The 12333-nt window shown below is 33.2% G+C and overlaps 1 protein-coding gene across 6 annotated transcripts in view; it reads right to left on the bottom strand.

Annotated features, from left to right (window-relative positions):
• The window catches only part of JMJD1C (jumonji domain containing 1C), a 288010-nt gene that overhangs the window by 41887 nt on the left and 233790 nt on the right, over nucleotides 1-12333 (bottom strand). For 5 of the 6 annotated variants that reach the window (XM_046649100.1, XM_046649075.1, XM_046649091.1 and 2 more), the window contains 2 exons: nucleotides 3807-3912; nucleotides 1036-1160 (listed from right to left, as the gene is read on the bottom strand). In XM_046649100.1, the coding sequence (XP_046505056.1) occupies nucleotides 1036-1160; nucleotides 3807-3912 (231 nt within the window). Of the gene's footprint in view, nucleotides 1-1035; nucleotides 1161-3806; nucleotides 3913-12333 lie in introns of those variants that run through there. The other variant, XM_046649093.1, reaches the window with a different exon arrangement.

Genomic DNA, 12333 nt, shown 5'->3' with positions numbered 1-12333 from the left:
AATCTAAAGACAACTTTGCACTTCACTTAGAGGTCAAAGTTTGCCACCTTTTTAGGAAAAAAAGTTAAACACAATTAAACAATATAATTTATTTAGCATTTTGACTAAAATTTTAACCAAAGCATTTGAATTGTTTATATAAAGGGGCTCTTATTTATTCAGATACCCTCCACAATTCACTCAGGTAGGAAGGTATAAACATCTATTTTTTTCAGGTAAATAAACTACACCTTTAAAAGATTTAAAAATCGGGGCCAGCTCGGTGGCGCAGTGCTTAGGTTCGCACGTTCTGCTTCTCGGCGGCCTGGGGTTCGCCGGTTCGGATCCCAGGTGTGGACATGGCACTGCTTGGCATGCCATGCTGTGGTAGGCGTCCCACATATAAAGTAGAGGAAGATGGGCACAGATGTTAGCTCAGGGCCAGGCTTCCTCAGCAAAAAGAGGAGGACTGGCAGTAGTTAGCTCAGGGCTAATCTTCCTCAAAAAAAAAAAAAAAAAAAAAAAAGAGAAAAAAGAAGATTTAAAAACTAGGATTTTTCAGACTGGTATTTAAAACTCCACATGAAATTTGTATCCCTAATATACTATACTTACCATAAAAATTAAGGGAGCATACCAACTCTCAAATTTGATGTGAAAAGAACTACAGTGTATGTTAAAGTTTTCATCAGTGAAAAGAAACCATTTGGGAAATACTTTTATTACTGGAGAGACAAAAAAGCTGAATCTTTAAGAAAGAAAATTTTAGCTTACCTAAGGATAAAAAAGAAGACTAATTAATTAAAACAGTTTGATGCCTTTACTTAAGGGACTAATTTTATCAGTGTTGAAATAAATTTGGCATCGCTATCTCTCTGTGACCTGAAGTGACCTCTATCTAATATCAGATACACTTAAACTTATTAGGATTATTTGACTACCAAAAAACCTAGAGATGAAAATTATTTAGTGTCAAATTACTGATCAATTTTTAGGGGGCATAGAATAGGTAAATTTTAAATATCTCTTTTCAAAAATATTAGTTGGACTATTTACCTGATCATTCATAACGATCATGGTGCGAGTGAAGAGATCATGATGAGTAATTATGCCAGTAAACCACTGGGTGGCAGAGTCTTGTCTATATACCTTCACTCTGTATCCATTTAAGGAATAAGGACCTTAAAAAAAAAACACAAGAAATAGGGATATCTTAGATGGATACATTTTCATTTAAGAGCTACCTTTTAGGAGAAACATGAGCTATGTGATAGATGAGTTATATCACACTCAAATATTAGTTTTCAAAAAAATGTATTCTAAGACAAGTGAATATATGTTAGAGCCAGATCATTCTGAAGTTATCACTAAACACTCTAGTGGACACACATACTTCCTCACTCAATGGAAACAGAAGCACTTTAAGTCAGAAAAAAATGTTTCTAGGATCAAATCAAGTTAACAAGGGAACAGTACAAAATGTAGTTATAGTGATCTAGGAAGCAGTAAGGTTAACAAAGCTACCTAACAAGGTTGAGGTATATGACTACATCACTGAAAATGGAAAGGTAATTTGAAACTTGATGCCTGAGTCTTCTGGTTGCCAAAGCTTTACAATAAGCAATTATAAATTCTGATTCCTCTGTGACAGTTAGGAAAAGCTGCCAAAAGTCTTAAAACAGTAGAGATTGCTAAGTGAATTTATAAATATGGCAACAAAATGCTTTTTTTATAAAGAAATATGGTGTATTTTTGGATTAAACTCACTTTTTAAAAGGATCTATATGTAGGTATCCTTCAGAAAAGAGGAAAGGATTAAACAACAAAAAATATATATTAGTATACATTAAAATATGCCTATTAAAACAAAAGTCACTCCACAGAAGAGGATAACGGAGATAAAAATTTCTTCAATTCACAGATACTAAAATGATATCAAATATTTGAAAGTTTAACAAGAACTGTGAAGGGGAGAAAACTTGTGCGCCTTAATGATAGTATTATACATAAACAATTTACAAAGTGCTTTTAAAATTTTCAAGTGCTTATTTAATCTCTAATTCTTAGGTATTTCTTCGGTATTGTTTTTCTTTTATAAAAACTAAGAGAGTGAGGTTAAAATAAATTTTAACCGATAGTTTAAATAAATTTTTAAGTGAAAGAACTAGGACTGAATTTATTTTTCTGATTCCTAGGTTGATGCTTTCTTCTACAGTTAAAAGACATTTAATATACCAACTAATGGTTTAATATTTATTTGTCAGTTTAAAAAAAACCTATGCCAATATCAGCCTAAAATATAAGTCAATTAACACATCTGTAGAAAATATTCCATATGACCTGTATATTAAATACATTTTTAGCCATAATCAATTATACAAACTCTAGTCTTTTCTAATTATGGAAGAATAAAACTCCAAATTATTTTTTCTGAATGTAATATAGAAAAAGCTTACAAAATAACTCCAAATATGACCAATTTTCAATTCCTATTAGCACACCATCTTAACTGCCTTGTTCCCATTCAGAGTTGGCTTCATGTAATTCTGCTGAGGATGGACAGGGACTATACTACCTTAATCTTGTCACCTCCAAGAATATGACGAGGAAACAAAAAGTTAGTAAAAACAACTAGCCTGGTTTTTTCAATAAATAAATTGCAAGGAAAGGAAGAAAAAAAGAGATAGATAGGACATATCAACAAATTTGTGGATATTTTTCAGATTCCCTGATTTTAAAAAAACAAATAAATAAAACTATAAAATCAATCAGTCCTGTTAAAAATCATTTAAGGCATTTATGAAACAAATGGAAATTTGAACCTGAGTATCCAGTATTGATATTAAGGAACTATTAATTTTTTGGATGTAATAATGGTATGGTGGCTTCGTTTAAAAGTGGATAGAATGTGGTGATGTTTGAAATTTGATGAAAGCAAATTAGAGCAGTGGATGGGGCATGATCTGCCAAAGTTTTATAGTTGTTGGGGCTGGGAGATAGGCACATGGAAGTTCACTGAAATATTCTGTTTCTGTGTATGTATGTTTCAAATTTTCCATATTAAAAGTCTAAAAAATATTTAACCTAAATAAATACCCATACAAAGCAAAAACAGCCACAACTTTTAAATTATGTCTATTAATGCTTAAATTAAATGGCATGGAAGTTGAGGGCTAAGATAAATATGGGAATTTAACATTTCTTTTTAAAAACATTCAACAAAATATCAGTACTTTATGACATAATGACCCAGTTTCAATTCAACTTCACAAAGAGCTTATACTTGAAATACACGATTTTACTTATAGGAAAAGAAATCACTAAGAATTATAACACCTCACTGGTTTGAAAGTCATGTGCTGTAGACAAACTTGTAACTTACTAAAAAAAGGAAACAGAACTAAGACTTGCATTGTGGTCATTGCTGAGGAAAGCAACTGAAATAGGCCACTTTTATCAGATACCAACAGCATTCTTCAAAGGAAATCAATTGTGGCTTTGGGCAACCCTCTACTGCAAACAACACTTCCTTCTCCAGGAAGGACACACCTAAAGTATTCTGTAATATAGAAATTTTCCTATCAACAAAACACCTGTGTGGTTATAAATTTCATGCCAGGCATTTAGCTCAAATTAGTTAATAAACTGGTGAAGTTATTATTATGACTTTGCTATTATTTTCCCTGGACTGTATATAACTCAAAATATTAGACTGAGTCTTCTATTTATGTTGCACATAACTGAACAACAAAAACCAAATGTGAGAAACTGCCCAGTTTAAAACAAAACAAAACAAAGGAATTAATGCATAACTTCAAAATATTTACCTTGCATAAAAATCTCCTGAACCTTTTGTTCCTTTACCCAGACTTTCACTTCTTCCTGAAGTTGTGGGTTGTCCCTGAGAACTGGGTTTAGGCTGTCTATGTCGTCCTAGAATTATAGATTAAAAGAAAGGTGCATGTTACACTCTCCTAACATTAATGTTACCGACTTTCCCTCTTATATGTTGTAAGGACTGAAGGAAATTCCTTGATCTAAATATATGCAAAAACACAAATTCGTAAGTTATATTTCATTAGCAATTACATAACAGCAGAGCATAAGAAATTAATCCATGATAAGATTTGATTCCTGACAACAATATCCCAAAGACAAAATTTAAGACTTACTAATGTGTTTTCTAACTTTAAGTATGGCCTTATACAGTCACCTTTTTAAGGACTTCACTATAGAACTAAGAAACAAACCAAACAGCATCAGGTCATCCAAGGTTGGCAGCAAAAGAATCAAATTTGAATATTTTAGTGACAACAAATAAGCAGAGAGACGAGTCACTCTCTCCCCATCGAGTTTTAAACTACAAAAGATATTACCCACTGTGTCTTGATTTAAATGCCATCAAATTCAGTTCTACTCAAACTCTTCTGACCAGTAACTTCACTGCTAAGAGTTTTATTTTTTCCAGCCAGTGTCAAAGCATCCAGGCAATTAAAATTACATTATTGATAGTATTATCCTCATAACAGGGTGGATCTAGCCACAGAAACAACCAGTTCTCTCTCCTTGGAGATGTGAATCACACAGTCACATGGTTTCCCACAATCTGTTGGTCCCCCGCTGGACTCTTTGACATTCTGTTCTCTCTCTCTCTCTCTCAAAGCACCTCTGCTGCTCCTGCATTTGAGATCTGCGGCAGGAGCCCTAGAGTAGAGCTGGGAAGAACAAGAAAGCAGCACTGTCAATAGGTGGCCCCTTTAAAAGTGGACTGGCAGATCATGGAAACCAGTGAAGAGAAAGGAGCTAAAGGAAGGGAATTATATCTGGTAAATAAAAATAATTTGGCATTTTGGGAAAGCCAAAAAATGGCTGAAGAGTACAAAGAAGGACCCCTCCCCTAATCAAGCAGGTCATACTTCACTCTTCTGCTCTGAAGTTTATCCAAGTAAAGCTTTTCCATCTCATCTCATCACTGCTTTAAAGGACTAATCTGTATTTTTGGAGTAATATTGTGGTAAATACTCTGATTACTTCATTTATACCTAGTGAACACCACCAGGCAGAAGTAAAGGCCTTTAAAGTTATCAACTATGTTCCTTGGAAAATATACAGAAATGGTACTTTACAGCAGAAGGAAATACTAAAGTAGAAAAAGTGTCATACAAAAAGTAGGTATAATTGTCATTTTGGGGAAAAAAAAAAAGGTCTATGACATGTCTTCCTTTTTGTAAAGAAACTTTCTGGCTGCCCCTTTTCTCCAAACCCCTTTAATAACACACTGCATATTTGTTTAACCTCACCATTTTAGAAATAGAAGATACCATGGAAAATTCAGACCCTGTTGATGCATACCAGGTGCCAATCTAGTCTATAAAAGATGAAACACAGGAAACTCCAATTTCCCAAGGAAAATCAAAATCATTACCATCTCCAGACAGCTCTGATAGCTATCAAGTTCTTTAAAAATCTTTCTCACTTTAACTTCCATAGATAGATCCAAGCGTAACTCGTTGGAGACAAACACAAGTCTAATCTCTTTCCCACTTGACAGTCCTTCAAACATTGGAATTCTGGTTTTATGTTTCTGCAGCCCTGAGTCTTCTCTAGTCTAGACACCCCCCTGTATTACAATTGCTCTTCTCACTCTTATTCTAGACATTTAACTAGCACGAAGAAGATGGATACTTGTATAGAAAACTACTCAATGACATGGATGTCACTGCTAACTTATATTAAATTTACTATGGTCTTCTGTTCCCAAACCTTTATCTACTTGAGGGAAAGGGGTATAAGCTGGTATTAAAGCAGCATTGCCAATACTTTGCAGACTGGTACAGGTATGGTCTATAACACCAGTTCCCTATATTGAAATTGTACAACTTAAAACTATTGGGATATAAAATTTGCTCAACATTTATTTATATTTTATTCAGTCAACAAGTTAAGATAATGGGCTATATTCCAAGATCATTAGACAACATACAAATATATTTTCAACAATGATCCATTCAGTTTTTAGCGGAAAAAACATACCATTCAAAACTGTTAATTTGAGTCTCTTTACTGAAATGAACTTACATAAATTCAAACTTCAATGTATCAATTTCCTCATCTATTAAACAGAGTTACTGTCTGCCTCTTTTCATCTTAATAAGTACGCTTTTACAATAAGATTCTTAAAAAGTTACTGAAATTAGTTTTCTTAAAGCATCCAATTCTGAATTATCCATGGTAGTGGATGACATGAATTACTAAACTAGTTAAAACCCATGAAAATTATCCCAACACACTATCTGGTTATGACAGTCATATTGTTGCTGAAGTCTTCCTCCCCTACGTAGGGAGCTTTGTAAGTTACAGGTATTTCTGTTAACTTGTAGTCATCATTCCCATTTTAAAGAGGCTCACAAAAGGATAAATGATCAAATCTTGTAAGAGTTGCTAGCAGGTAGCCAAATGAAGTTCTTCTTCCTATTTACTGACGTAAACAATTTTCCTTTTTTTACATGTTATATTCAGAGAGGTTCATGGTTATAGTCAGAATGTGACAGAGAGACCTACTATTTGAATCTAGTTCTGTGACTCTAGAGCTCAGGTTCTGTTCATCTACTCTCTTTCTCTTTTGAAGTAGTACAATGAAAAGGAATGAATAATAGACACTGTTACTGCCTTTCAAAATCTGACACATTTCTTTACATTATATATGAGGTTAAAGGTAACATTATTTTATGAAGTCAGAATAGGTCAACAGCAAAAATTGAACATTAGGTAGAAGTTATTTTTCTGTAACCTTTTTAGTTACGTGAAATTCCATATGCAGCAATAGTCTAACACTCACCAAGACGGGAGACTTAGAATGTTAAACTCATGCAATCTTATAATCAGAAAGCAATAAAAGAGAAGATAATCACTTTGACAATGCGACTTAGTTATTACCTACAAATTTCCAAATGCTGTATTTCTAGGTAAACACTGCCCCGAATTACTACTTGAGATGATCAAAATACAGATTTTTTTCATGTGCACAGAAAAATAAGATGTAATTTTAAAAAAGTATTTCTCAAAGATAAAAAGTTAAAATCACGTTGGAATCTGTACTTTGACAGTAAGACTACTGTACGAACCTTATTTTTCAGGGATTCTCTACTTCTATCCAAGTTTGAAGGAAAAAATAACAACAGCATAAAAAATAAGATCACAGCACTAAAATATTCAGATATGCCTGAGTAGGTTTAATAATAGCAATATTATAACAGTGTTCAAAACATTGTTACACACTTTCTAAGATAATAAGGGAGCAATTTGCTTTACCCTAACAAAGTGCTGCTTACCAATCCAACAAATATTTTCTTTATGTCACACATACTCTCAATTTAACTACTGTTAGAAGGGCCAGCAGAGGTATGAATTAGGTAATAATATACCACTTGCTAGTTTCTCCCTAGGTGACTTGAGCTGATTGGCTTAATAATTCTAAGAGATTTCCTCTAAAGTTCTAACTGATGTCTAGAATAGCATTTTCATTTTAGGATACAAGAAATATCATAAAACAAGAGCAGTTTCTCTCCCTTCAGACAATTTTGATAGAGAATGACCTAACGCTTGCTCTCAAACTGATACTGATATGTAGCTTAGAAATGGAATGATTTTTCCCTCGCGATAAAATCCTTGACCTTTGTGGTGACATCTTAAATCCCATTATATTACATAAATTCCTCCATAAAAATCATACTTGATTGTGTTTTATTTAAGAGTTATAAAAATAACTATCTGTATCTTGAATGTCAGGTTAGGTGATGGAACATGCTTTGCCACACCATTCTGCCATACTCATAATATAAATTCATGCTTCAGCAAAACTATAAATGACTGCTTGTCCTTAGATCCCTGGGGTTGCTAGCCAACAGTTAAAAACATGAATGTTAAGTTCACATAGGTCAAGAGTGACACCAATTGCTATCAAACCAATTCTTGCATAACTTACAAAATAACCCACTTTGTTAATAACGATTTACTGGGACAGGAAACTTACTAAATTTGAGAGCTACTACAGAGGTCTTATAAACCATCTACAGTTTACTAAATGCAGATACCAGAGAGGTTCTGAAATTTTTCATGATTTATAGAGCTGACAAACTTTTCTTATAAAGGGCCAGAGAACAAATAAGTTAGGCTTTGAGGGCCACACCATCTTTGTTGTCAACTACTCAACTCTGCTACTGTAGCACCTAAAGCAGCCCAAGAATACCATAAATAATACATAAATGAATGAGCATGGCTATGTTCCAGTAAACTTTATTACTGGTATTATGAAATTTCAATTTCACAGAATGTTCAGGTGTCATGACATTATTCTTCTTTTGAGGTTTTTTCAACTGTTAAAAACCGTAAAAGGCCTGCCTTATAAAAAGCAGGAGGCAGGTTGAATTTGGCCTGTGGCATAGTTTGCCCACCCATAATTTAAAACAAGAACAAATAAACTACTGGTACAAAGCAAGATTAAAAACTTCTCTTCAATGTAGTGCAATGTAATTTGATGGTGAATTGACTGCAAACTCTAATTCCATAAATGGCTGCATTATAGATATATTACTGAATATAGGAAAATGAATCAATTACCAAATTCTTTTCATTAATAAAGAACATATTTTAAGATAAATAATTTTTTAAGGCTTTCACAAGTAAATGAGTTTCCCTGATACATTCTTGTACCATATTTAGCTTTCCAAATATAATAATGTACTTGATTTTAGTCTGGAAAAATTGTCGACTTTGAAGGATAAGATTTATTACGTTAGGTCAATGAAATTTGTACTCATTATACACAGAAGTTGGTACCATTCACTTCTCTGGACTCCAAAGCAGGGTAAAATAGGTGCATGCATTGAAAAAGGAGAAATTTTCTAAAGATAGTGTTCCAACATTAATCCTATGTTTCATATATCTGCTTTATTAAGAATGCCGGAGATTAACTTCTAAACTCTACATACACAACCCTTTTCATGACAAACATATTTAAAAATTTTACATAATTAACAGCAATAAATAAGTTCTGTGTAAATATATTTCATAATTTCTGGTTGATATGGGCTAATTCAGAAGCCTAGAATCCAGTCTATGATTTAAACCAAAGTAATAGAATTTCTTTCATTCATTCATTCAATGATTCATTCATTTATTTATGTTTTTGCTGAGGAAGATTCACCTGAGCTAACATCTGTGCCAATCTTCCTCTATTTTGCATGTGGGTCACCACCACACGCATCATGGCTGCCGCTGAGTGGTGCAGGTCTGTGCCCAGGAACCAAACCCAGACCATTGAAGCAGAGTGCACTGAACTTAACCATTAGGCCACAGGTCCTGCTCCTAGAATTTCTGTCTTTCAAAAACAAAATTATAGATTCAAATGGCATCAAGAGGGAACAGGCTAACATTTTTATATTATCCATGCAATTCTTTCACCATTCATATAATCAAGGAACAATGCGATACATGCTCATTCTGTCTAAATTATATTCTGAAACCACATGAGAAAAATCTAATTTCAAAATAGAAAGAATATAAATAGTAGTCAATACAATGAAATTGTATTTTTGCTTAATACTATTAATGGGAATGATGTTCAGAAACTTTGAATGACGTTCAGGGTGTATTTTTTCTTGGTTAAAAAATGATTCACTTGTACACAGGGAAAATAAAATAGGAAACTCCAATGTTTCAATCTTTTGTAATTCTTAAATAAGTGCTTTCAAATAATATTCTTAGCATTTGTATTTTTATTTGAAACAAAAATAGAAAAAAAAGAAGTGATGAATGACCCTGACACCTCACAATGATTCAAACAATTTCAGTCAATAACTTTAAAATAATTAGAAATATTCTGTTGTATTATATTTTTTCCCTAAAAATAACATTTCTGAAAGTATCTTCGTCAGACTAAAGTCAGTTGCTACCTTGAAGTTGTTTAAGACAATATCTAGCATGTCAATGGGCAAGTCATTTTAAGATTGTGCATGCATAAAATGAAACCACCACAATTTTCCCCACATTTTTCATGTTTTGAATTATTATCCATTTTCACAGCATCATCATTTATTCATAAGAATTTAGAATAACATATTAAATTATCTAATACCCAGAAGGCTCTACAAACATTATAGAGGTAAATATTTTGTCCTTTACATAAAATGAGAACTGTAAATACAACCAGAGCTTTGAGTGTTATCAGCAATGATGGTTTATAGAATTATAACTATATGAGATACGCTTTATAAAATCTCTGGTTAGAAATTAAGATTGGAAATGGAGGGGGTGGCCCTGTGGCCTAGTGGTTAAGTTTGGCGTGCTCCACTTTGGCAGCCTGGGTTCAGTTCTCAGGCATGGACCAAGACCACTCATCGGCAGTCATGCTGTGGCAGTGACCCACATACAAAAATAGAGGAAGATTGGCACAGATGTTAGCTCAGGGTGAATCTTCCGCAAGCAAATAATCTCATCTATATTGTCTCCTCAGGAACACAGATACTCATTTAAAAAAAAAAAAACAAAACAGAGAAGGGGAGGAGACAAACACAGAGTAATTCTTTGCTTCTCTACTTCCTCCAAGACCTGGCTGTATGACACTCTGAATAAGAAAACGATTAGGGCTGAAGAGGAAGAAAATGTCACCACATCCTGCCACAAATTGTCTCCAAGTACTACTAGGAGAAATGATCACAAGCTTTCAAATATTTTATCTGGTATCTTCTGCTATATAAGATAAATGCTGTTATTCCTAAAATACTTCTACCATAATTCTGAGTCTGTATTGTCAACCTGGTGCCTCGATTTGGTAACTTTACAATACATTATATAATAAAACATAAAATTTTTCAGATTTATCATCATTGCTAAAACTTTAAGTTTTAGGCAGAATTTTAAATTATCATTATTATTTAGGAACTAGTTCCTTTCCTGTATATGAATCAAACAATACTTTAGAGTCAAGAGTGTTGGAGACTTTATATATCCACACTAAAAACCAAAAAAACGATATTATGACTTTAATATACATGAATCATAATTAAGCTGGTATATATGATTCATTCAACACTAATCTTTAATTTGTGTGATCTTTTTTAGAGAACAAATCTGACTTCAATGGCAATTAAGCCTCCCATTTAGAAAAGCAAGCTTTAGAAGCAATGGCCTGTTGCAAACAGCCTGGGTAGCCTTAGGAAGTTCTTGCCAAACACAGTCAAAGGGATTGACTGGTTGTAGAAATCAGCAAGCAAGCCTGAGGTCAGCAGTGCATTTAGAGGTGGGGCCTACACTATGGATTACAAGCACATAAAACAAGGAGACATACTATTTCTTTTACTTAAATCTTAAGGACTTACTTTCATACTGTTTCTTCTAAAGTCTTTTTTGTCAGTCTTAACAATTATCTTGTCAATATACCACTATAACATGAGGGCATCGCCTTTGTAGAATATCCCTTTTCTGATGATGTCCTGATTAAAATAACCTACCAATCTTTCTAAGTTGTTTTATTTACCATATCTCATGGCTCCTAGTTTCAGCAAAGCAATTCTATGAAACACATGAATGTTAAAAATGAAATAAAACAACTATGTTTGGCCCTTTGTAATGATAACATAATTTACCTTTACCTATAAAAATAAATTGAAAATGGGAAAATGATATTAGTTAATAATTCATTCAGAGAATTACTACAGCTGAAACCCTGTAGTTTGATCCTAGATTATTAACCCCAGGGGGTGGTGGGGAGAGGAGAAGGCCATCATCCTCAAAAGTCTACCTTGAAGCTTACTGCCACCATAAGCAACCGGCCATTACATATCCATTCAAATATTTTAGGAATCTCTCCTTGAAACTTCCATTTGGTACTACCTGCAAGAATTTATATCATTAATAACTGAGAAGGAAATAGTTAACATTAATTTAAGAGAAGTATATGCCACGAGAAATTATGAAAGCAGTGAAAAGTTCCTAAATTTTTAAAAAGTCTCAAGTATTTTTTACTTTATGTATAGTTATAATTCTATCATGTTTCTCTGGACTCATGATTTCCCAAAATTGAATAAAGTGAAGACATGATAATGTGAAACAACATTCCCATATTATTTTCATCATATATGCCTTTATCACTGAAGGAATTTCAAAGTTCATTTTCTGTTTACTTAAAAAGTATTTCTTCTCTTCAAATATTTGGCAATCCATAATTCTTGGGAACTCAAAGGCTACTGTAAACGTCATTTAAAGCGAGAAAGGTTCTAACTACAATGATCTCTACTTCCACTTAATATTTTAAGTTATTCTCTCTACCAGCTAATTTTGACACATTCTTGATTT

This window comes from Equus quagga, chromosome 2 (assembly GCF_021613505.1).
Source record: "Equus quagga isolate Etosha38 chromosome 2, UCLA_HA_Equagga_1.0, whole genome shotgun sequence".
NCBI classification, from domain to species: Eukaryota; Metazoa; Chordata; class Mammalia; order Perissodactyla; family Equidae; genus Equus; species Equus quagga.
The sequence above is the reverse complement of the archived record's forward strand: the minus strand, read 5'-3'. Positions and strand labels throughout refer to the sequence as shown.